Here is a 23,784-nt window from a genome sequence, read left to right as displayed (position 1 = left end):
GGGAGAGGCGGTTGTTTCCCAATTCTTACGACACTCTCTGCTAGTCAGAAAGGGGAAAGTGCCTTTTATGTTTTCTCTGGTGAAACTTCAGCTTCGGGGCGGCTCTTGGCACAACCCTATTTACTTTGAAAAGGAACACGCTTAAAGTCATTGCGTTGCCTCTTCCAACACCCGAGGAGGAGCAAAGCAACCGTCTTTTGCTGTCACTTCAAAGTACGGGTAGTACAGCGACGTTTGTTGCATTGTGATTTTTTTTTGAACCGCTTTGGAGCTCAACATTTGTTTGTTAGCGGGATGCAAATATGAAATAATAATACTGTGCGGGGAGAGGGTTTGGTTATTAACGTGTTATGAAGCCGCCCTGTGATCCTCGGATGAAGGGCGGTAGTTAAATTTAATAAACAACAACAACGTAAAATGGAGGGGATATAATATAATATAAATGACGACAGCTTGAATCTTCCCTCTCCCAGGCAAGGGGCGTTTCCGTTCAAAACCGGAAGTGAGGTTCTGCGAGCTTTTACAAACGCCTCGCCTTGGCGGCCGGAAATGACGTTCCGCAGAGTCTCCCGGTCCCTTTCCTCGCCCCTGAGGCGGGGATGAGGCTTGCGAGCTGGAACGTCAACGGGCTGCGGGCTGGGTTGGGACCCGCGGGGTTGAAGCCGCTCCTGGACTCCCTGGAGGCGGATGTCATCTGCCTGCAAGAGACCAAGGTCACCCGTGAGTCGAGGCGAGGAGCGTCCGTTCACACGTGCATAAGCAGTCCAGAGCGGGGGGGTGAACGTGTAGGGCGCCGGCTGCCTTGTAAAGATTTATGTCATGACATGGCGGGGGGTGAGGGCTGGCAGGCGGGGTGGAGACAGTTCTGACGTGAACCATTGATGGAGAACGCGTGTTCCTCCAGACTAGATGGGGGAGGGGGGAAATCCTCCATCTCTTGTTGGACTACAGCTCCCATCATCCCTGACCACTGGTCCTGCTAGCTAGGGATGATGGGAGTTGTAGTTCAACGACATGTAGGAGGAGGGTTGCTGTATATAAAAATAAAAAATTGCATTTTCAAAAACAGGAACAACATATTTAACCTCTTCCTGTTCACCCCCCTGTCCCACCAAATGCAGCATGTATATACAGTACAGCAGGCACATCCAACAGGTAGATCGCGATCTACTGGTAGATCATGGGGTGTTCCTGGTAGATCTCTGGTCCCTCAGGGATCTCCTTCCCCACCAAATAAGAATTAAAAAAAGCTCAACCACTCTGGCTTCCTAAGAAAAGCTGAACAACTTTGCATTTCCAAAAAAAGCTCAGCAACTTTTGCTTCCTAACAAAAAAAAGTGGACCATCAGATTAAGGTCCACTATTTGACTGTGGATTCAGGACCCTCAACTGTGTGTTTTATATAATCGACTTTTTACGGTATTATGTTCTGTGTATATCGCAATGCTGATTCAGTTCCATTCATTAATTTGTTTCCTAAAAAAGCAAAAACAAAACAACTTTGATCCATCAAACGACAATGGGTAGATCACTGCCAGTTTTTTGTACTGTGAGTAGATTGCAGTCTATTGGGAGTTGGATGTCCCTGCAGTACAGTATATACCACATGACTTCCCTTCCACACTTTTCCTGGTGCCTTTGCTTTTCTACTACTCTGCGTATTCCCCATCTTTTAAATCATCCAATTTGTTATCTATTAAATACTCTTATCAATTTCAACTCTGCTGGATTTACACGAGACCTGCTAATCTTTGTATTTCTCTATACTGGTTCTTGAAGTAGTCAATAAGCATCCATTCCTCCTTATATTTCTTATCTTTGTTTTCTCTTATCCTGTTCGTCAGACCAGCCAGTTCAGCATATTCAAACATTTTTCACTGCCATTCTTCCATAGTGGGTACTATGCTTGTTCTCCACCTTTGTGCCAATAATGTTCTAGCCGCAGTGGTAGCGTATATTAATAAACTCTTTTGGGTTTTTGGACCTCCATTTCTACCATCCTCAAGAGAAGAATCATGGGTGTTTTGGGGAAAGCTTTTTTTAAGTATCTTTTTTAATTCGTTATATATAGTTTCCAAATATTCCTTAATTATTTTACAGGACCACCACATGTGAATAAAAGATCTCTCAATTTCATTACATTTCCAACGTATACCTTTTTCTTTTTTAGACATTTTTGCCAATCTGGTGGGTGCTAAATACCATCTGTGGTCCATTCTCATCATATTTCCTTTTATCACATAACATGCTATAAAATTCATATTTGTTTTCCACAACTTTCCCCATAATTCATAGGCAATATTGTGACCCACATCTTGTGCGCACCTAATAATGCTCGATTTCACAAATTTCTCTTTAGTTTTCCACTCCAACAGCAGTTTGTACATATTTGATACCGGTAGTACTTATATTTGTATCTAATAAGTCTTTGGTAAATTGAGACTTCTGTTCTGCAAAGCCATTTTTCCTATCTATCTTAAACAATTCATTAATCTGATGTACCTGCTCTAGACGACGGTGTTGCTGTTGTTGTTCAGTTGTGGGCGCGGGAGGAGGTATTGCTTTTAATTTTCCCATGAAATTACTACACCACTTTACTATAAAACCCCCCTCAAAGCAGTTTACCAAAAAAGATAAAACAGTAAAGACAAATTTACAACCCTACTTTAAAAACTACAAAAGTTAAAATAGTAAAACAGGTAAAAATTACCTCCATACATAACATGATCTGTTGTTATGTTATGTGTTCTTTGTTTTTATGCTGTTAACTACCCTGAGATCTTTGGGTGAAGGGTGGTATATAAGTTTAATAAATAATAATAAGAGCTACAACACTCGTCAGCCCCAGGTAGGTAGCACAGCCGGAGGTCAGGGGTGATGGAACTTCGAAGTCCAGCAGCATCTACAGCAGTGCCAGTGGATCCCCATCATTAGCTTACAAGGAAGCAACTGGCATTGGTCCAACAAACAAACAAAACACAGGGTCTGTGGCAGATAAAGATATGGGGTCCCTGCCCCAAGGACCTTACAAGTGCATAAGGTGTGATAAACTTCACAAGTAGAATTACTCCCCGTTATTTCCCCCCCTCCATCCATGATGAGTAAAGAAACTATATTTTGGGGTAAGGCAGAATCTTGTGCCTCTTTCCACCTGTCCCCAGCTCACAAGGGGTCACGGTGAAGATTCCTTGTTTCATTATCAAAAGTAAGATTGCTCAACGTTGGGCATCTGTTCCTACTTTCCTCTTACAGTTGTGTTTTGGTAACCTGAAACTGGGTGTGGGACAGGTAGCAGAATGGGTTAAAAAGACATGTCTGACACCCCTCCAACATTTATAAGTGGGAAAGGCAGTGCCAACTACAGATGAGAGGCAAAGGGGCACGATGCAGGGCTGCAACATGGTGAGATATATTTCCCTCCTTGAGATAAACATTTGGGAAAGGGGTACCCTTTGCCTAGGATTGGATGAGAAGCCTGTGGCCCTTCCATGTGGTTGGACTACAGTTCCATTAATCCCTGACCATTGATTTAGGCTGGCTGGGGCTGATGGGAGTTGCAGTCCAACAACACCTGGGTGGCTGCATATTCCCCCACCTCTGCTCTAGGAGTAAAGCAAGGGAGAGCGAGGAGTCAAAAGAGGAAGGGACAAATCTTTTACAGTGTTGGTGGAAGACCTCCATTAAAAATCACACACCCCCTGCAAAAAAAATCTGGGTAAGCTACATTGCTGAGTGAACCTGCATTGCTGTGACCACATTGCTGGGCAAACCTGTTAGGAAAAAGACAACAAAAGCAAAGAAGAGTGTGACATTTAATATATATATATTTTCTAGTGCCATGTCTCCAGCCTGATGGCTTTCCAAATTCTGTTTTGTTCTCAGGGGACCTGCTGGAGGAGCCATTGGCAATAGTGGAGGGCTATAACTCTTATTTCAGCTTCAGTCGCACCCGCAATGGCTATTCAGGTTAGTGGACAGTAGCAAAGGGGATTAGCCACCTCTCAGGTCTCGACATACTCCTGTAGCTGTGTCTTAAGTGGCGACTTCATCTGTCACTTTCAAATGGCATTGATTTGCCTCCCTGCCTGAAAAACATCCCCTGCTTTTTACCACCAATCAAACCACCATTATTTATTTTATTTTATTGCATATAATTTGTATCCCACTTGATTTTTTTTATAAACCCCACAAAGTGATGTACAAAGTGGTGTGCCTTACCTCTGTAAGGTACAGAGGTTTCAATTTGTTTCTTTCTCTTGTATCTTGGATCAAATAGGTAGCTTTATCGCCCACTTTGAGAGCCCAGAACAAACTGTTTTCAGTCTCTCTCTGTCTTCCAGGCGTTGCAACGTTCTGCAAGGTCAGTGCCACCCCAGAGGCAGCTGAAGAAGGCCTGTCTGGGCTGTTTGCTAAGCACGATGGCGCAGTTGGTTACTATGGAGAGACAGAGGGCTTCACAACTGAGGAGCTACAGGCATTGGACAGTGAGGGCCGGGCTGTGATCACCCGTCACCGTATTCGGTAGGAACAGGAAGGGGTGGGGTGGAGTGGGAGGGTCTGCAGAAAGTTCCTGTTATTGCCATTGGCCAATGACAATGCTTGGTAACTGACAGCTGTTGTAGTCGAGAAAATTGCAGTCTTAAGAGTGTGAGCCAAGAAATGCCCAACTGAGATCTAACCCTTAAGCATAAATTTATACAGGGCTTGTATAAATTTCCTGAGCATCCTCAGCCTTGATAGTGGAATTGCCTAAACCTGTTGTGAAGATGTTAATGGGTCTGTGTCTATAGCTGTCCTAGCCAGCCATGAATTGGGGAGTTTGAGCCATTAGTAACTGAAGTGTGACAGCATTGATGCGCTTTGTCCTTTTACTGCAGCACTTCAGAACAGCAGGAGACCACGTTGACAGTCATCAATGTGTACTGCCCTCGTGCAGACCCTGAAAAGCCAGAGCGTGGGGACTTCAAGCTGCGTTTCTATCGCCTCTTGCAAGCTCGGGCCAAGGCACTTCTCAGAGCTGGAGGGTATGTGTCACTCACTCCTCTTGTTGGCTCAGCGCAGTCCTAGACATGCTTATTCTGGAGCTTACTCCCTAGTCAAGCCTTTGGTGCTCAGAGTCCCTTCCAGTGTTTTGGACTCCAACTCCCATCAGCCACAGCTAGCAGCACTGGTGGAGTAGTTAGAGCAAAACAGCTGGAGGGAGCCACATCAGTGAGCCCCACTGAGTTCAGTGATATTTATTCCAGAGCAAGCATGCAAAGGTTGCCCTAGTTAAGTTTGCATGAGATAATAATAATAATAATAATAATAATAATAATAATAATAATAATAATACTTTTTTTATTTGTACCCCGCCCATCTGGCTGAGTCTCCCCAGCCACTCCGGGCGGCTTCCAGTCGAATATCAAAACAATACAGCAATAGCACAATTACAAAAGTCACAAACAATACATAAACCACATCAAAAAATACACAACCGAATAGAAAACAATTTCGACTTAAATCAAAATCTAAAACTAAGAATACATCCTTAATGCAGTTTAAAATAACATAGGTAAAAAATAACAGGAATTTAAACAAAACAAAACAAAACAAAATGGAGCCCTCTCTGCCCAGCAGCGGCGGCGGCAAGAGTCCTTTATAAAGCCCATCAGGCCCCGCCCTGGGCCAGATGGTGAGTGGCAGGACTGGGGCCTCCAGGCGCTGAGCAGGGGAGTCCTCCTGGCTGGTAGCAGCAGCAGTTCTTATAGGCCTCAGGCCCCGCCCAGGCCAGGTGGGGAGTGGCAGGACTGGGGCCTCCAGGCATTGCACTGTTGTAAAGGACGAAGCTGTGAAACTCCTGGTGAGTGCCCCAAACTCAATTGGCTATCCCCCAGAGGGGATGCCAACATGGTGTCCTCAAGAAGTCATTGAAACTCCAGCTCCAGCCAGCCTGGCGAATGATCAGGGATGATGGAGTTGTAGTACAGCAGCAGCTGGAAGTCAGCAGATCAGCTACCCCTGGGTCTAGCCTCTGTTGTCTCTACCTCCACCCTCATCTCCAATGTGGGAAGAATACTGAGCTGTGCCATGCATGACTGCTGTAAGAATTGCTGCTAATACATGTGAGGAACCTTGGGAAAGCCAAAGAGCCCTATATGAATGGTGCTGATGATATTTCATTGCCTCAGCTGTTATCCCTTCCCTGTCCAAGCCAGCTTCTAGTCCACCGTCCTTCTATGGCAGGCATCCCCAAACTGCGGCCCACCAGATGTTTTGGCCGACAACTCCCATGATCCCTAGCTAACAGGACCAGTGGTCGGGGAAGATGGGAATTGTAGTCCAAAACATCTGGAGGGCCGAAGTTTGGGGGTGCCTGTTCTATGGAGTCAGGACTGTTTGGGATGAATGGGGTCTCGCTGTCTTGCCTCTTTGCCTTGCGACTCATGCACATTTCCTCTCTCCGTCTAGCCATGTGGTCATCCTGGGGGACATCAACACAGCACACAAGCCTATTGACCACTGTGACCCGGGAGATCTGGTGAGCAAGCTGCCCACTTTCAGGCAGCTGCCTTTACTCTTTACAGTACAGGGCCTGGTAGTGCTGCTGCTGCTGCAGCAGCAGCAAATCTGTTTCTCATAGGCATGCACAGAGTTGGGTGGGGAGTCCTGACAAATAGGATGCTGCCTTACTCTGAGTCAGATCCTTGGTCCAACTAGTTCAGCATTTTCATCACAGACTAGCTGCAGCTCTGGTTTCAGACCGAGGGCATTCAGACGGAGACCTTCCCAGCCCAACCTACCTTGAGATGTTGGGGGTTGAGCCTGGGACCCTTCTGCATGCAAAGCAGAAGCTATGCCACTGAGCCCAGCCCTTCCCAAGGTCTTTGGGGATCATGAAGTCTGCAAGGTGTGCTTAGAGCAGGCATCCCCAAACTTCGGCCCTCCAGATGTTTTGGACTACAATTCCCATCTTCCCTGACCATTGGTCCTGTTAGCTAGGGATCATGGGAGTTGTAGGCCAAAACATCTGGAGGGCCGCAGTTTGGGGATGCCTGGCTTAGAGGGTGAGGAACAGTGAGACAGATTCCCTCACCCACCCCAGGGAAGAAAAATAAAAAAATTCCTTCAGTAGCACCTTAAAGACCAACTAAGTTTTTATTTTGGTATGAGCTTTCGTGTGCATGCACACTTCTTCAGATACCATGCACACGAAAGCTCATACCAAAATAAAAACTTAGTTGGTCTTTAAGGTGCTACTGAAGGAATTTTTTTATTTTACTTCGACCCAGACCAACACGGCTACCTACCTGTACCCAGGGAAGAAAGACTGTGAGGGTGGGGAGTATGTGAGTGTGGGTGAATGTGTGCCGCAGTAGGGTGATTTGAGGTACAGGTGTGTTAATAGTTCGTTTGTTTATTACTTTATTATTTATTTATTTATTTATTTATTGCATTTATATGCCACCTTTTCTTCCAAGGAGCTCAAGGTGGTGTTCTCCTCCTCCCCATTCCATCCTCACAACAACCCTGTGAGGTAGGTTAGGCTAAAAGATGGTGCCCGGCCCAAGGTCTCCTGGTGAGCTTCATGGCTGAGTGGGGATTCAAACCCTGGTCTCTCAGGTCATAGTCCAACACTCTAACCATTACAGGACACTTGGTTAATAGTTGTGGATTTTGCGCGAGTGGAGTTCTGTGTTGTGGAGTTGGATGCTTCATTTATCACATAATAATAATAATAATACCGTAATAATAATAATAATAATAATAATAATAATAATAATAATAATAATAATATTTATACCCTGCCCATCTGGCTGGGGGTGGAGAACCTTCTCCGGGTACACTTTAATTTTTGTTTTACATAGTCTTATTTGCAAACCACCTGTCAGGGGTTCTTGCGACTACTCTAGAGTAACGATGTCCCGCATGCCGGTTTTTAAACAGTTTTTATTAGTGCAGTCTATTTGCAGTGAGACAGGTGTGTAAAATCATGTCTGCTCATTCCGATGCAGATTCTGGCACTGCCCCTCCCCTTGACTTCCGCCAACATAAGAGTCTTGGGACAGTGAACCTTCTTCCCCTCTTTCTTCTGCGTAATTCCGGAACCGGAGGAAAGGGTCTGCGCTCCATGTTTTCCTTCTCCCCCCTTTCCCCCTCTATTTCCTCCCTCCTGTGTAGCCGGGTCTCTCCCATGCTGCCAGAGCCCCAGCCCTCTCCCTCCATTTCCTGATAGGCTTCCTCAGCGTGTTCGCTTTCATCACTGCTTGGGGAGGCGCTACTTCTGATGCACGGGGGAGGCTCTCTATACTGTCTCCCCCTTACACCACCACATGATTCTGGAATGCCCTCTTTTTAACTCCTTACGTGATGATCCCGAGGTGTCCTCTTTGTGGCTCTGCGCCCCCTCCAATAAACAACTCGTGACCCAGTTCCTGCTGAGCGATGACTCTCCTGCACTTACTAGAGTTGTGGTGCACTTTTTGACTAGAATTTTTGAAGTCAAATCTGGGGCAGTTGGGCCTACACAATAGTGACTTCCGAGGACTCACTATCCCTTTCCCCTCTCCCCTTTCCATTGTACGTCTCAGAATTATATTTTGTATAGATGGTTTATATGATTTTATTGCTATATATATGCCAATAAAGGTGCTGAATTGAATTTGCAAACCAGTTTGCGATATTTTCTGATGAAAAACGGTATATAGTGGTACCTAAAGGTAAAGGGACCCCTGACCATTAGGTCCAGTCGTGACCGACTCTGGGGTTGCGCGCTCATCTCGCATTATTGGCCGAGGGAGCCGGCGTATAGCTTCCAGGTCATGTGGCTAGCATGACAAAGCCGCTTCTGGCAAACCAGAGCAGCACATGGAAACGCCATTTACCTTCCCGCTATAGCGGTTCCTATTTATCTACTTGCATTTTGATGTGCTTTCGAACTGCTAGGTTGGCAGGAGCTGGGACCAAGCAACGGGAGCTCACCCCGTCACAGGGATTCGAACCGCCGACCTTCTGATCAGCAAGCCCTAGGCTCAGTGGTTTTAGCTCACAGCGCCACCTGGGTCCCTTATAGTGGTACCTTCTTTAAATAAATTAATAAATAGGCATGGCTAGAGTTGGGGGTGATGTGAGTCGTCGTCCAATGACATCTGCAGGGCTGCAGGTTAGTTGCCCCTGTGTTTCAGGATGATGCAAGGGTTACAAGAAGCCAATGCATAGACAGCACTTGAAAGCACTATGGAAATGTTAGGATTATGCCCCGAGAGCATAATAGCCCTTAACACTTCCACCACTGTCATCTGCAGGAATCCTTTCAGGAGCATCTTGGGCGTCGCTGGCTGGACAGTTTCCTGTGGGAGCCAGACAAGGATTCCCAGGATGGGAAATGCTTTGTCGACACGTTCCGTTTTCTGCACCCTGGTCAGAGTGACGCCTACACCTGCTGGTGCAACGTAACCGGGTCCCGGCAGCTCAACTACGGCACCCGCATTGACTATATCCTGGCCGATCGTGCACTAGCATTGTCAGAGCTACAGGATGCCCAGCTCATGCCAGACGTCTTTGGTTCCGACCACTGCCCTGTGTGGGTGGTGCTTAGGAGTGTCTGCCTGGGGGCGCCCCGCTGCCCACCCCTCTGCACCCGCTTCCTGCCCGAGTTTGCTGGCACCCAGCAGAAGCTCAATCACTTCCTCGTGAAAGTGGAGCGGACCAGCCTACCAGAGGAGAGGGGGCAGAAACGGGGCGGGAGGGAACCAAGTGTTGCGGGGGGTTCCAAGAAGAGACGGGTGGGCCCACCGCAGAAGGGGCAAGGGGATTTGCGAAGCTTCTTCAAAGCTGGAAACGGCAGGCCTAGGGCCACCACCAACAGCGCCAACTGCCAGTCGGTAATGAAAATGAGGACAGCGGAAGATTCTGGGGTGGAACCTCCTCTTGACGCTTCTGGAAGGACCACTGATGAGCATGGGGTGGAGGAATTTGCTGGTGGGTCCCAGGCATGCGCTGGGAGTTTGAGAGAGGAGCCCACTCTGGGCATGGCCAATGGAGGAGCTCTGGATTGTGGGAAAGGAACTGTTCCCTCTAGTTCAACCCAGTCCGCTGCCCTGTGGAAGTCACTGCTGCCAGGCCCTGCTCGCCCACCTCACTGCAAGGCCCATGGAGAGCCCTGTGTCCTGCGGACAGTGAAGAAGCCGGGACCAAACTCTGGGCGGCGCTTTTACGTCTGCGCCCGGCCTCTGGGGAAGCCATCAGATCCCCGCTCCCGCTGTGACTTCTTTCTGTGGGCCAGTCGGGGGAATCCTTGAATTGAGAGAAGAACTGAAATGAGAGGACATTAGAGGCACCATGACCCCTAAGTGGAAAAGAAGGGGTTGGTTTCTAATGGAAAGTATCCTGGATGTCTTGCTGCCTAAGAAGAGAGGGGAAGGCAGCCTCTGTGGCAGAGTGAGGCCTAGGCTTATTGCCAGGGGGTCAAAGAGGTCAGGCCCAAAGTTTCCGTGGGATCTTTTTGGGCTGCCAGTAGAAACTTACTTTTGTACCAGAGCATGCTGGGAGTTTTGAGGTCTTTGATGCCAGGCCCTGCAGTCAGGAACATTGTTTAAAGAGGAAGAATTAATTGGTTTTCTTATTAAATCAACAGTTTTATGTGCTAGGACTAACACAAGCTTTGGGAATGCGCACGCAGACTGCCCTGACTTGTGGTGAGCATTTTCTGGATTCATGCCCACCAAACTCTTTAACATTGGGTGGAGAGGTGCTCTTGCAGAAAGTTGCTCTTTTCCCTTAACTGCCCTCCCCACAAACCCCTGTAATAACAATGATGCAATTGCTGGGAGGTGATTCATCCTTATTCGGGGCAGGGGGAATCTTATTTTTTTTACTTTTGATAAAATAAAGACGTTGAAAATAAAATCCCTCAGTGTTTTCTCTGTTCGAAAAGGGAAAGTTGGATTCTTATGTTCTCTGAAAAGAGAGTTGGGTGATGCTGAACAGGGGTTAAGGCCAGGAGTCCTACGCACATTGAAATGGTTCTAATTCTGCGGAATGGCAGGATTGTTTTGGCAATCCTGATCCCTGTGGCGTAAGCTGCCCTGAGTGCTTCAGCTATTGTGGTGACAAAGGGATTAAGCCCAGGCTTTGCAGATTAGCACAAATGAGTTCATATTGCCTGTACAGGATTGCCTTGGGGCAAAAAGGTGCATCTTGCTGTTCTATCTGGGAATAATGCATGAAAATTCCCGCTGGCAGTCTTTTGGATTGCAAGACATGGAACTTTCCCCTTCAATGTGTGTGCTTAGGGAAAGTGGAGCCCTCTGCTGACCATCCCTGGTACTACTCACATTATGCCTTAAAGGGCAGAACCTGAATTGCCATTTGCTCCAATTCAGTGGTAAATAATAATAATAATAATAATAATAATAATAATAATAATAATAATAATTTATTATTTATACCCCGCCCATCTGGCTGGGTTTCCCCAGCCACTCTGGGCGGCTTCCAACAGAAACATTAAAATACACTAATTTGTTAAACATTAAAAGCCTCCCTAAACAGGGCTGCCTTCAGATGTCTTCTAAAAATCTGGTAGCTCTTTCCCTTTTTGACATCTGATGGGAGGGCGTTCCACAGGGCAGGCGCCACCACCGAGAAGGCCCTCTGCCTGGTTCCCTGCAACTTGGCTTCTCGCAATGAGGGAACCGCCAGAAGGCCCTCGGAGCTGGACCTCAGTGTCCGGGCAGAACGATGGGGGTGGAGACGCTCCTTCAGGTATACGGGACCAAGGCTGTTTAGGGCTTTAAAGGTCAGCACCAACACTTTGAACTGTGCTCGGAAACGTACTGGAAGCCAATGTAGATCTTTCAAGACCGGTGTTATGTGGTCTTGGCGGCCGCTCCCAGTCACCAGTCTAGCCGCCGCATTCTGGATTAGTTGTAGTTTCCGGGTCACCTTCAAAGGTAGCCCCACATAGAGCGCATTGCAGTAGTCCAAGCGGGAGATAACCAGAGCATGCACCACTCTGGCAAGACAATCTGCAGGCAGGTAGGTCTCAGCCTGCGTACCAGGTGGAGCTGATAGACAGCTGCCCTGGACACAGAATTGACCTGTGCCTCCATGGACAGCTGTGAGTCCAGAACGACTCCCAGGCTGCGCACCTGGTCCTTCAGGGGCACAGTTACCCCATTCAGGACCAGGGAGTCCTCCACACCTGCCAGCCTCCTGTCCCCCACAAACAGTACTTCTGTCTTGTCAGGATTCAACCTCAATCTGTTAGCCGCCATCCATCCTCCAACCGCCTCCAGGCACTCACACAAGACCTTCACCTAAAGAATGGGTTTCTCAAGCAAAATGGCTAGCGGTTGGGGAAAACATTCAGACATGGGCCAGGAAAGTGCAAACCTGTGCCTAGAAAGCACAGGGCAAAAGGTCAGTGTGGACAAATCCTATGTCAGGTATGGGCAGGAGGTAGATCAGGAGCTTATCTGGAGATTCCTGGAAATTTTGTAGTAAATCAGCAAAGATTTCTGACTCCCAATTTGGTAGCACCAACCAAAGGGCTTCACCCCCTCCCTGACCCTCTTCTACATTAGGCTATTGAAATTCAAACAAGAACAAAATATTAGGAGGAACCCTGGAATGGAAAGAATGTTGAGCTCAACTTTGGTGCTGAAAACAAATTCCTATTCCTCCATTTTTGGTGTAAGTCTGCAGATGAGCAAGAGACTTCGAGGACATGTTCCATTCAGTAAAAAAAAATGCTCAAAGAAGGTGTAGAGTAGGGCTGGTGGAGAGTATGGTCTGGGGGGCAGATAGGCTTGGAGGGCTGCATTCAGCCCCTTGGCTCTCAGTTCCCCACCCCTGTGGCAAGTAGAGGCCTGTGCCTTCTTGCCACCTAGAGAATCCCTGCCCATTTGGATACTTAAATTCCATGAATGTGAGAGGCAGCGAAGGCGACAGTGGCATATTTTTTATTACACTCGGATACCCTCTTTCCATTTGGCAGCGCCAAGTGTTGACATCCTTGCGTCTCTTCCAGTAAGACTGTGTATGTGTGCAGAGGCTGGCTCCTCAGGCGCAAAGAGTGATGTAGCGGGGGCCCATGTTGCCGAAGTAATCCCTCTCCCACTCGCTCATGAGGGCAAAATGGAGCGGGCGGCGGCAGAAGTTGCACTCGGGGGAGACGGCGGCCTGCAGAGGCAGCCCTACCTCCTGCCAGGCTGCCAGGAGCTTCTCTGGAGAGGGAATGGAAGAAGAAGGTGTTAAATGTAGCCAAACCATGCAAATGGCAAATTTCATTTTTATTTTTTTGCTAAGTTGAATAATGGGCAGCTGATTGGTGGTATCTCTGCTAAGCAGCAGCTGGGGCTTGTGGACCAATGCCCCTGGAGCTGTTGAACAATTGTTTCTGAATAAAAGAACGAAGAATAGCCTGATGGATCAGGCCAGAGGCCATTCTAGTCCAGCATCCCGTTCTCACCGTTGCCAACCTGTGGGAAGTCTGCAAACAAGAGCCCTCTCCCCTCTCGCAGTTTGCAGCAATTGGCATTCAGAAGCATTGCTGCCTCCAACTGCAGAGGCAGAGAGAGCATAGCCATCGTGGCTAGTGGCCACTGGTAGCCCTTTCCTCCTCCATAAATACGTCTAATCCTCTTTTAAAGCCATCCAAGTTGGTGGCCATCGCTTCCTGGGAGACTGACTATGCGTAATGTAAAGAAGTACTTTCGTTTATCTGTCCTAGATCTTTGGGACCGAGCAACGGGAGCTCACCCCGTCGCGGGGATTCGAACCGCCAACCTTCTGATCGGCAAGCCCCAGGGGTCAGCAACCTTTTTCAGCCGTGGGCCGGTCCACCGTCCCTCAGACCATGTGGTGGGCCGAACTATATTTTGAAGAAAAATACGAACGAATTCCTATGCCCCCCAAATAACCCAGAGATGCATTTTAAATAGAAGGACACATTCTGCTCATGTAAAAACACGCTGATTCCTGGACTGCCTTGAGAAGGCGATTGGGCTTCATCCGGCCCACAGGCCTTAGGTTGCCTACCCCTGCTTTAACCCACAGCGCCACCCGCTGTGGGTTATGATCCACCTGTAAACTGTCATATAATTCTGGCTTTTTGACCAAACCATCGTTATTTGAAAGCAGAAGCAAATGCTTCCCAGTTTATTCACAGCTGTACTGAAGAAGGGATGCAGGTCCTCAACTATGGCTTAGCATTATATACGAATGAGGCCACAGCTTCCATTTCTATGTTAACGGCTTCATTTTCTGGAGGGGGGGTTAAAAACTAGCAAACAGGGTTTTCTTTTTATAACTCCTAACTGCATGTTCGTAAGCCTACCGTTATTAGTGTTTGCTACTCTAGAACCAGGTGGCGCTGTGGGTTAAATCACAGAGTCTAGGGCTTGCTGATCAGAAGGTTGGCGGTTCGAATCCCTGCAACGGGGTGAGCTCCCATTGCTCGGTCCCAGCTCCCGCCCACCTAGCAGTTCGAAAGCACATCAAAGTGCAAGTAGATAAATAGGGACCGCTCCGGCGGGAAGGTAAACGGCGTTTCCGTGCGCTGCTCTGGTTCGCCAGAAGCAGCTTTGTCATGGTGGCCACATGACCTGGAAGCTGTCTGTGGACAAACGCTGGCTCCCTCGGCCTATAGAGCGAGATGAGTGCCGCAACCCCAGAGTCGGACACGACTGGACCTGATGGTCAGGGGCCCCTTTACCTTTACTCTAGAACCACACAGTACAGTGGTGCCTCAACTTACGAATTTAATCCATTCCGAAAGCACCTTCGTAGGTCGAAAAATTCGTAAGTCAAAAAGCGCCATTGGAAACGCGATTTCCCATAGGAATGCATTGGAAACGGAAAAAATTGTAAGTCAAAGCAACCCCATCTAAAAAGTCGAAAAAAACCTATCTAAAACTGCCGTGGTTTCTGTTCGGACGTCGAGAAATTCGTAAGCGCGCGGCCATTGCCCCGTTCGTAAGTTGAAAAATTCGGTTGTCGAGTCGTTCGTAAGTCGAGGTACCACTGTAGTCTTTATTACAGGGAACACGGTCCCGACTAGATTATGTGTTCCTGGTGACTCACCCACAAAGTAATCCATCATGGGTGGCGTGTGATGGGGCGAGGGGGCCAGCCGCAGCAGCTCCTCCCCCCGAGGCACAGTAGGGTAATTGATGGCTTGGACGTAGATGTTGTATTCACACAGAAGCAGGTCACAGAGCTGAGAATTCAGGGCTGCGTCTCCAACCTGTGGAGGAGAGAACCGTACATTGCTAAGAGAGGGAAGCTGGAGGTCTAGTTCCTTGGTCCTCCCATCTTGCCTTTTGTATCTGTCAATGACCCAGCCAAAAAATCAGCACCATTAAGTCCCTTTGATTTAAATAGAACCGGAAGGAGTCCTTTTACACTTTTGTAAAGTGCTGTGAATGTAGCATAAAAGTAATAACAACAAATATTAATATCAGGGTTTTCCCCGGTGAAATTGAGATTTCGGTGCTTCATATTGGCCAGACTGTGCCATACACTCTGTTGCTGTTCTTCAGAAGACGACTGTGGTCCCCTACCCATAACACTAGATTAAACCCATGACTGCTCTGGGCTTTCCCCACCCTCCTCCACTCCTCCCACTGGAAGGAGGCCATTTTGCATAATTTTCTCGGAGAGTTTCCTACCCTTTGTGTGTGTGTAAGAGACATCATTCTCCACCACCACCCAAATACTCAGAATGGTGTTAGGTCCAGGACCCTGTGGAGGATGCAAAAACTTCCAACATATTTGCTTGCAGCAGCAGCAGCAGCAATAAATAAATAAATAATGTCGGGGGGGGGAACAACCACCCCATGCATTTAAAATACATTCATACCACTTTAACAGTCACAACTTCCTCCAAAGGATCCTGGAAACTGTAGTTTCTCACAGAACTATAATTCCCAACACTCAGGATTATTTAGAATCATAGAATCATAGAGTTGGAAGAGACCACAAGGGCCATCCAGTCCAACCCCCTGCCGAGCAGGAAACACCATCAAAGCATTCTTGACATATGCCTGTAAAGCCTCTGCTTTAAAGACCTCCAAAGAAGGAGACTCCACCACACTCCTTGGTAGCAAATTCCACTGCTGAACAGCTCTTACTGTCAGGAAGTTCTTTCTAATGTTTAATGTTATTTAGGGGTGGGGGAGCCATGTGCTTTCAATGTAAAGTGTGGATGTGACCAAATAAAGAAGCTGTGTTACTCCTGTTGGAGAGCCCTGCCTCTACAAAACTGTTTGACGGGGATGGGGAACTTTTGCCCTCCGGGTGTTGTAGGACTCTCAATCATCGCCGTCATCATCCCCGACATATTTCCGTTTAACAATAAGAAGAGCCTGTTGGAGCAGGCCATTTAACCATTTTGTTCAGCATCCTGTTGTCATGGTGGCCAGCCAGAGGCCTCTGGGAAACCTGCAAGCAGGACCCAAGCACTCTCCCCGCTCTGGCAGTTTCCAGCAACTGGAATTCGGAAGCATTGCAGCCTCGGACAGGACCATGCTGCCTGGGGCTGGCTGAGTCCAGCCACAGCTGAGAGGCTACGGCAGGGGTCAGCAAACTTTTTCAGCAGGGGGGGCGGTCCACTGTCCCTCATATCTTGTGGGGCACCGGACTATATTTTGGAGGGGGAAAAATGAACGAATTCCTATGCCCCACAGATAACCCAGAGGTGCATTTTAAATAAAAGGACACATTCTACTCGTGTAAAAACACACTGATTCCCAGACCGTCCGCGGGCCGGATTGGGAAGGCAATTGGGCTGCATCCAAGATTTAGAGTTTACTACGGATGATTAAAGAATTAAAGAACCTTTTAACGAGGGTGAAAGAGGAGAGAGAAAAATATGGTGTGAAGCTCAACATCAAAAAAACCAAGATCATGGCCACTGGTCCCATCACCTCCTGGCAAATAGAAGGGGAAGAAATGGAGGCAGTGAGAGATTTTACTTTCTTGGGCTCCTTGATCACTGCGGATGGTGACAGCAGTCACGAAATTAAAAGACGCCTGCTTCTTGGGAGAAAAGCAATGACAAACCTAGACAGCATCTTAAAAAGCAGAGACATCACCTTGCCAACAAAGGTCCGTATATTTAAAGCTATGGTCTTCCCAGTAGTGATGTATGGAAGTGAGAGCTGGACCACAAAGAAGGTAATTTCTCCTCCCCCCCTGGAGAAACTTGGTGAAATAGTCCTCCCTATTTCACCCCTGGCGAACAGGGTACGGAAACTAGAGAGGCCGTTTCTGTGTATTTTTCATCCTGGAGAGCCATACCCGTATGGGGATGATGTGACTGGGGCAGCTGACCACAGGAAGCCCGGCGTCCATCAGCAGCTGGCGCATGTGTTTGACATTGCGCTGGTGGGAGCGGCGCAGAGCCTGCCCCTCGGGGCTCTTCAAGACCCGGACCGATTCTAGGGCCCCAGCCAGCACCATGGGGGGCAGGGAGGTGGTGAAGATGAATCCCGCTGCATAGGAGCGCACTGTGTCGATCAGAGACTTGGTGCTGGCCACGTACCCACCCACACAGCCGAACGCCTTCCCTGCGAGGAGAGGGAGGAAAAGGCAGGCATTAATCCATGATGCACTCTGGAAGCATACCTAGGCTCTGCACTGAAAATGCAATGGTGAATTCTGCATGCAGACAATCCAAACTGTGTGCTAAAGGGTTCTGCAACTTGCACACTTAGTTTAGGCAAACTGAGAAACCTGAAGAAGTGTGCATGCACACGAAAGCTCATACCAAAATATAAACTTAGTTGGTCTTTAAGGTGCTACTGAAGGAATTTTTTTATTGAGAAACCTCGTGTGTCTTATTTTGCATCATTGTTTCAACTTGAGATGAAACTGCGGGCATCTTGACAGACAATGGAGTGTGCCTCTGGAGGTGAAGTGAAACCGCTGCATTAGCAGCACCAAAGTGACCTCCCCAGGGCACAAGCCTGGATGGTGTGTATGGAGGTCCTGGGCTGCCCAGGTGACAAGATGTGGTCTCGCCATAGCTGCCAAGTACCCTGTTTTTACTTACCTTTTCCCGGTGGTCCCCCCGTATCACTTCGCCTCCCGTTTTTCTCCGTTATTTTCTCCTGCCGGCGGCCATTTTTTCCCTTCCGATTTGCCCTTTTATGGGCACCAAAAATGTCTGCTGCCGGCTTCAAAAGTCGCATCTACGCATGTCCGGAAGTGCATAGACGCAACTTCCGGTGTCGGCGGCGGCCATTTTTGGTGCCCATAGATGGGCGGAGCGACACCGGAAGTTGCGTCGACGCACTTCCTGACATGCGTACAAACGACTTTCGAAGCCGGCGGTGGCCATTTTTGGTGCCCATAGAAGGGCAAAGCGACACCGGAAGTTACGTCGACGCAACTTCCGGTGTCACACGGTTGCCGGTCCCGGATTTTGCAGTCCAGGACTTGGAAGGTAAGGGTCTCGCTGATGTGGTCTAAAGAAAGCAATATGTTTGGTGCCAACTTGGCTGCAAGAGTTGCCAGAAGGAGGTGTCCAAGGTGCTGTCCAACTGCCTTAGGGACTCCACTCCAGATTTGCGTAGGGTTTACTCCTTCCCTCCACAGCACGTGCAGAAACTGCCTTCTTGACCATTGGTCCCCTCTGCTCAATCCACTGGAGCCTGTCTTCACACGCAGGGGAAGTGCTTAACTCATCAAGGGTTTGAGACCCATTGGCTACCCTTGCCTGGTTTAGCTGGCCTTTCAAAGCTGTTCCCAGGGTGTGGCCACTGGAGAACCACTTACCTCCAACACGGTGTTCCTTCCTGACCAAGTCTGCCCCATCATCTTAACTTGCTACTCTGTGGCACCGAGGACCATAGAGCTTTAGGCCATCTTTTAGGCCGCCTACTTCAACTCCCGGCTCAGTTCAGGAAATCCGGTGCTAGAACATCCCAGACCTTCACCGTAGTCCATCCCTTCCTGATCCCCTTTTCATTAGGGGCTGTGGCTCCCCCTAAAACTCACCCAGGGTGCCAGAGACGATATCTATCTTGCCCATCACTCCGTCGCGTTCACCAATGCCAGCCCCGTGGGCCCCGTAAAGTCCCACTGCGTGAACCTCATCCACGAAGGTGATGGCTCCATAGCGGTGTGCCACGTCACACATTTCCTCCAGTGGGCAGATGGCACCTGCAGACAGAGAAGACTTAATGCACGAAGGATGATTATTCTTACTGGCGGCTTTAGCCTGGATTGCAAAGGAGGTGTAGTAAGGAAATTGTGCAGAGTAATGTTTTGAAAAACAGAGCTCTCGGCTTTGATAAAATCCAACACAGGATTTCTTTTTTAGCTCTTCTGTGTTAAATCAAGGATGAGGAATTTGTAGACCTCCAGACAACAACTCTCAGCATCCCTGATTATTGCGCATGCTGACTGGGACCGATGGGAGTTTGGGAGCATCTTGGGGGGCCGCAGATTCCCAGCCTCTAGGACAAATGAACTTTCTGCTGGTATTTGTTTGATCCTTGCATGCTGACTTTGTATTTTAGAGGGAAATTTGATTGCCTTGTTATTGCTATTGTCATTAACTTATTACCCATGCTTCACTATAAGGTCCAAAGGTGGCTCACCAACAATTCAAAATGCAATATTAAAAACAGTCACAGGAATAGGGTGGGTCCTAAAAGATGAATCTCTTAATATGCTTGATTTTTTTGTTTTATTTTGATTTTACCACGTTGTCCGGAAAATTCATTATGAAGCGAATAAGAAATATCAACAACATACAAATGCATTACCCACCATCCATGGAATGGACAGTCTCAAAGGCAACAATCTTTGGAGTGTCGGCATTGGCTTTGCTCAGGAGCTCCTCCAGGTGTTGGGGGTCATTATGCCGGAAGACATACTTTGGTGCTCCACTGTTTCGGATGCCCTGGATCATGGAGGCATGGTTGCCTGCATCTGAATAGATCTCACACTCTGCAGGAGGAAAAGGAGCCTCAGGGTCACTCACCGAGCCTCTGCTCTCCCCCTAACTGGAATAAGGACAAAGGAACCTGCCTAACACTGAGCCAAATCCTTGGTATGGGGGAGAAATTTGATCCAGTTCATGTTTAGCTGTGATTCCTCTACCATGGGGACTTGGACTAGATGGCTTTGGGGTCCCTTCGAAGTCTACAATGGCATGATTCTAAATGATTTCAAGGTGGACCAACCTACATCATTTGGACTTCCCAAAGCAAATACACAAACCTAAACACACTGGAAGCGCTCACTGGAAGCAGGGGCGTAGCCAGGATCAAAACTAGGGGGGGGGCAAGCCATGGTCGTTCAGGGGCGGGGCCAAGGCACGGGAGGGGAGGGGCCACGAAGTGGGAATGTGGGCGGGGCCACAGGGCCAGTGGGCCCAATGACATTGTGGCGGCGGCGGCAGCAGCGGCCACCTTGTGCTTCTGGGGCTGGCAGCGTTGGCAGCTACCCTGCTTGGCTGGAGAGGATGGGAGGGTCGGGCAGGCGAGAGGGGGTGGCAGCGAGGGCGAGGCAAGGTACGGCCGCAGCCACGACGGCTCCAAGGCGTTGCTGCATATCAGCATAATATTTCAACCATGTCTTGGGTTCAAGCACCACCTTAGGAAAAAATTCCTGAATTGCAGGGGGTTGGACTAGATGACCCTTGTGGTCCCTTCCGACTACAATTCTATGATTCTATTGATATATTACCATAGCATATGCATCATTCTGCTTTCTTGAATTGTCCTACTCCTAGGCATAGCAGCCAACTCCTAGAGGCCTAGGTGCCTCTCCCCTCCCCCCCCAAATACTGGTAAATACCGTATTTGAAAGAGTCACCCCCCCATGTTGATGGGCTTTCTATGTGGGGCTTATCTGCCCCCCCCCAGTATTTTATTAAGGATGGAAGAGGGAGGGAAGGAAGGAAGAAATAGAGAGAGGGATAACTCATATTTTTGGGTGTCTCTGGGTGACGCTGTGATGCTGGAACTCTGCAGCAAGAGGACAGGAGGGTCGGGCAGGCGAGAGAGGGTGGCAGGGTGGGCAAGGGCGAGGCAAGGCATGGCCGCAGTCACGACAGCTCCAAGGCATTGCTGCATATCAGCATAATATTTCAACCATGTCTTGGGTTCAAGCCCCACCTTAGGAAAAAATTCCTGAATTGCAGGGGGTTGGACTAGATGACCTTTGTGGTCCCTTCCGACTACAATTCTATTGATATATTACCATAGCATATGCATCATTCTGCTTTCTTGAATTGTCCTACTCCTAGGCATAGCAGCCAACTCCTAGAGGCCTAGGTGCCTCTCCCCTCCCCCCCCCAATTACTGGTAAATACCGTATTTGAAAGAGTCACCCCCCATGTTGATGGGCTTTCTATGTGGGGCTTATCTGCCCCCCCCCAGTATTTTATTAAGGATGGAAGAGGGAGGGAAGGAAGGAAGAAATAAAGAGAGGGATAACTCATATTTTTGGGTGCCTCTGGGTGACGCTGTGATGCTGGAACTCTGCAGCAAGAGGAGTCTTGTAAGCAGCTTTCTCTCTGCTTGATTTACAGCAGGCACGTCTAACAGGTAGATTGTGATCTACCAGTAGATCACTGGATGTCTGTGGTAGATCACTGGTAGGTCACTGGCACCCCTAAAAAAAGCTCACCCAAAATTTTCCTCCTCCCTAAAAAAAGTTGAACTATGACCTGAAGCCCTAAACAAAAATGGGCCTCCCTCCCTCCTAAAAGAAGCTCAACAAGTTTGACCTAAACCCCAAAAAACAGGGCTTCCCTTCCTTAAAAAAACTCAACAGCTTTGACCTGAACCCCCCAAAAGGGGGTAGATCACTCCCAGTTTTTAACTCTGTGAGTAGATCAGAGTCTCTTGGGAGGTGGCCACCCCTGATTTACAGTATACAGATGCAGGAGGAGGGGCAGGCTGGAACACCTGTGCTTTTTATAAACATCACTGTGTCTGTCAAAGCTACAGCCCCCCCTTTCTTATTCACTTCCTTTTAGCCTTGCAGAGCCACCTTAGTCAAATTGAATCCTCTGCACCCTCATTAAATCGTCAATAGAACTCTTAATGTGATTCCTGAATGCTCATTAACAACTCCCACTCAAGAACAATAGGGTGAATTGGTCAGCTATCGAAACTTGCCTGGGGATATCTGCTCCATTGTCTTAACTGCTTAACTACTGGTAGCCACTTTGCTTTATTTATTTGATGTGTTTTTGTTACAGCTGTGTGTCCCCCCCCCCCCCAAGCAAGCGGAGACTTAGCTGCTCTTGCTAAAGCAAAGCCCTTTCCACTTCAGTTTTTGGAGGGGAAAAGTGCTGGTTATGGTCTGTAAAATAAATTAATTTTTTTGCTTCTAGGGGGGGGCAGCTGCCCCCTCCTGCCCCCCCTTGCCTACGCCCATGACTGGAAGGACAGATCGTGAAGCTGAGGCTCCAATACTTTGGCCACCTCATGAGAAGAGAAGACTCCCTGGAAAAGACCCTGATGTTGGGAAATATTGAGGGCACTAGGAGAAGGGGACGACAGAGGACGAGATGGTTGGACAGTGTTCTCGAAGCTACGAACATGAGTTTGACCAAACTGCGGGAGGCAGTGGAAGACAGGAGTGCCTGGCGTGCTATGGTCCATGGGGTCACGAAGAGTCGGACACAACTAAACGACTAAACAACAACAACAAACACAGCCATCTTTTCAAATTCACCGAGTGCTGTATTTGCACTATGCTATATTTGCTACACAGTTCTCTAGCAAAGTATGCAAGATTGCACACACTGGGGTACGTGCATAGTTAAAAAACTAGGAGAATTTTGCCTTAAAATGCTGGTAATTTTTCAGGAGGACTTTTTAAAACTAATGGAGAAACATGGAGAAATGAATTTAAGACTGGGAAAAAATTAGAGAAACAAGCATGGTCAAATCTACCCATCGCAAGTCAAACCCACTGGTCGATCTAACACAGTCCAGTCTCCACAGGATTCCAGACCGGGGCTTCTCCCAGCGCAACTTGGAGATGCTGGGGATTGAACTTGGAACCTTCTCCATGCAAAGCCCCATGTCTTTCCCTTATCTTGGCTCCCAGCCGGGCCCTAAAGGCCAACCCACTGCATCGCCTTGGTTACCTGGCATCATGCGGGCCAAAGTGAAGAGGGTGGAGTCATTGGCCACGAAGCAAGAAGAGAAGAGCAGGGCAGCGTCTTTGCTGTGCAGGCTGGCCAGTTCTTGCTCCAGCTCCACGTGGAACTTACTGGTGCCAGAAATGTTCCTGGTGCCTCCAGCTCCAGCTCCGTAAAGATCCAGAGTATCCCTGGTGGGGATAGGGTGGAAGAAGAAGAGGAGAATGAGATTTGCTCCAAAAAGGGCCGAATTTAGAAGGTGAATCACACCTGGATCGCCAAACCAGATGAGACCATCAGATCTTGGGTCCCTTTCCCATTTTTTGTGTGCAAAGCAACTGTGGGGAGCCTGGTTCAGATTGGGGCCACCCCAGTGCTAGGAAGGGAGCGTGTTCACCCTTCGCCTCCTTGCCACGATCCCATTAAAATTGCCTCCTTGGAAGCTGTGGTTTGCCCCACCATTAGTGAAATCTACAGGTATGGGTAAGTGCTCAAAGAGGGTTACATTTTAAAAAGGGGGTTGGGTTAAGTAGCACCCAGGGTTAATTCAGACCAGACCCATTGAAATCAAAGGACTTGTTTCCATCAGTCCTAAAGCGTCTGCTCTGAGCATAGCTGCCAAGTTCCGGCCTGAGAAATAAGGGACTGGACCGGAAGTAGAAGACCGGAAGTAGCGCTGCCGCCATTTTGGA

General features: G+C 48.4%; 2 protein-coding genes across 6 annotated transcripts in view; one reads left to right on the top strand and one right to left on the bottom strand.

Moving 5' to 3' along the window:
• Positions 1–566: 566 nt before the first annotated feature.
• APEX2 (apurinic/apyrimidinic endodeoxyribonuclease 2) lies at positions 567–11,252 on the top strand. Of its 2 annotated transcripts, XM_060268803.1 has the most exons (6): positions 567–720; positions 3,883–3,966; positions 4,341–4,521; positions 4,878–5,024; positions 6,451–6,520; positions 9,285–11,252. In XM_060268803.1, exons 1-6 carry the CDS (start codon positions 600–602, stop codon positions 10,278–10,280), a joined length of 1,599 nt encoding a protein of 532 aa, XP_060124786.1. In that variant the 5' UTR covers positions 567–599; the 3' UTR covers positions 10,281–11,252. The 2 variants fall into 2 exon arrangements, with proteins under 2 accessions (XP_060124786.1, XP_060124787.1); XM_060268804.1 differs by lacking the exon at positions 4,878–5,024.
• Positions 11,253–12,923: 1,671 nt separating this feature from the next.
• ALAS2 (5'-aminolevulinate synthase 2) overlaps positions 12,924–23,784 on the bottom strand; it is a 29,977-nt gene continuing 19,116 nt past the window's right edge. For all 4 annotated transcript variants that reach the window (XM_060268745.1, XM_060268746.1, XM_060268744.1 and 1 more), the window contains 6 exons: positions 23,099–23,283; positions 19,759–19,938; positions 18,982–19,146; positions 17,281–17,549; positions 15,064–15,226; positions 12,924–13,205 (listed from right to left, as the gene is read on the bottom strand). In XM_060268745.1, coding sequence (XP_060124728.1) covers positions 13,042–13,205; positions 15,064–15,226; positions 17,281–17,549; positions 18,982–19,146; positions 19,759–19,938; positions 23,099–23,283 — 1,126 coding nt within the window. In that variant the 3' untranslated portion in view covers positions 12,924–13,041. The remainder of the gene's footprint in view (positions 13,206–15,063; positions 15,227–17,280; positions 17,550–18,981; positions 19,147–19,758; positions 19,939–23,098; positions 23,284–23,784) is intronic.

The sequence above is a fragment of the Zootoca vivipara genome, chromosome 16, assembly GCF_963506605.1.
Source record: "Zootoca vivipara chromosome 16, rZooViv1.1, whole genome shotgun sequence".
Lineage (NCBI taxonomy): Eukaryota > Metazoa > Chordata > Lepidosauria > Squamata > Lacertidae > Zootoca > Zootoca vivipara.
This window is presented reverse-complemented; position numbering and strand designations above follow the sequence as displayed.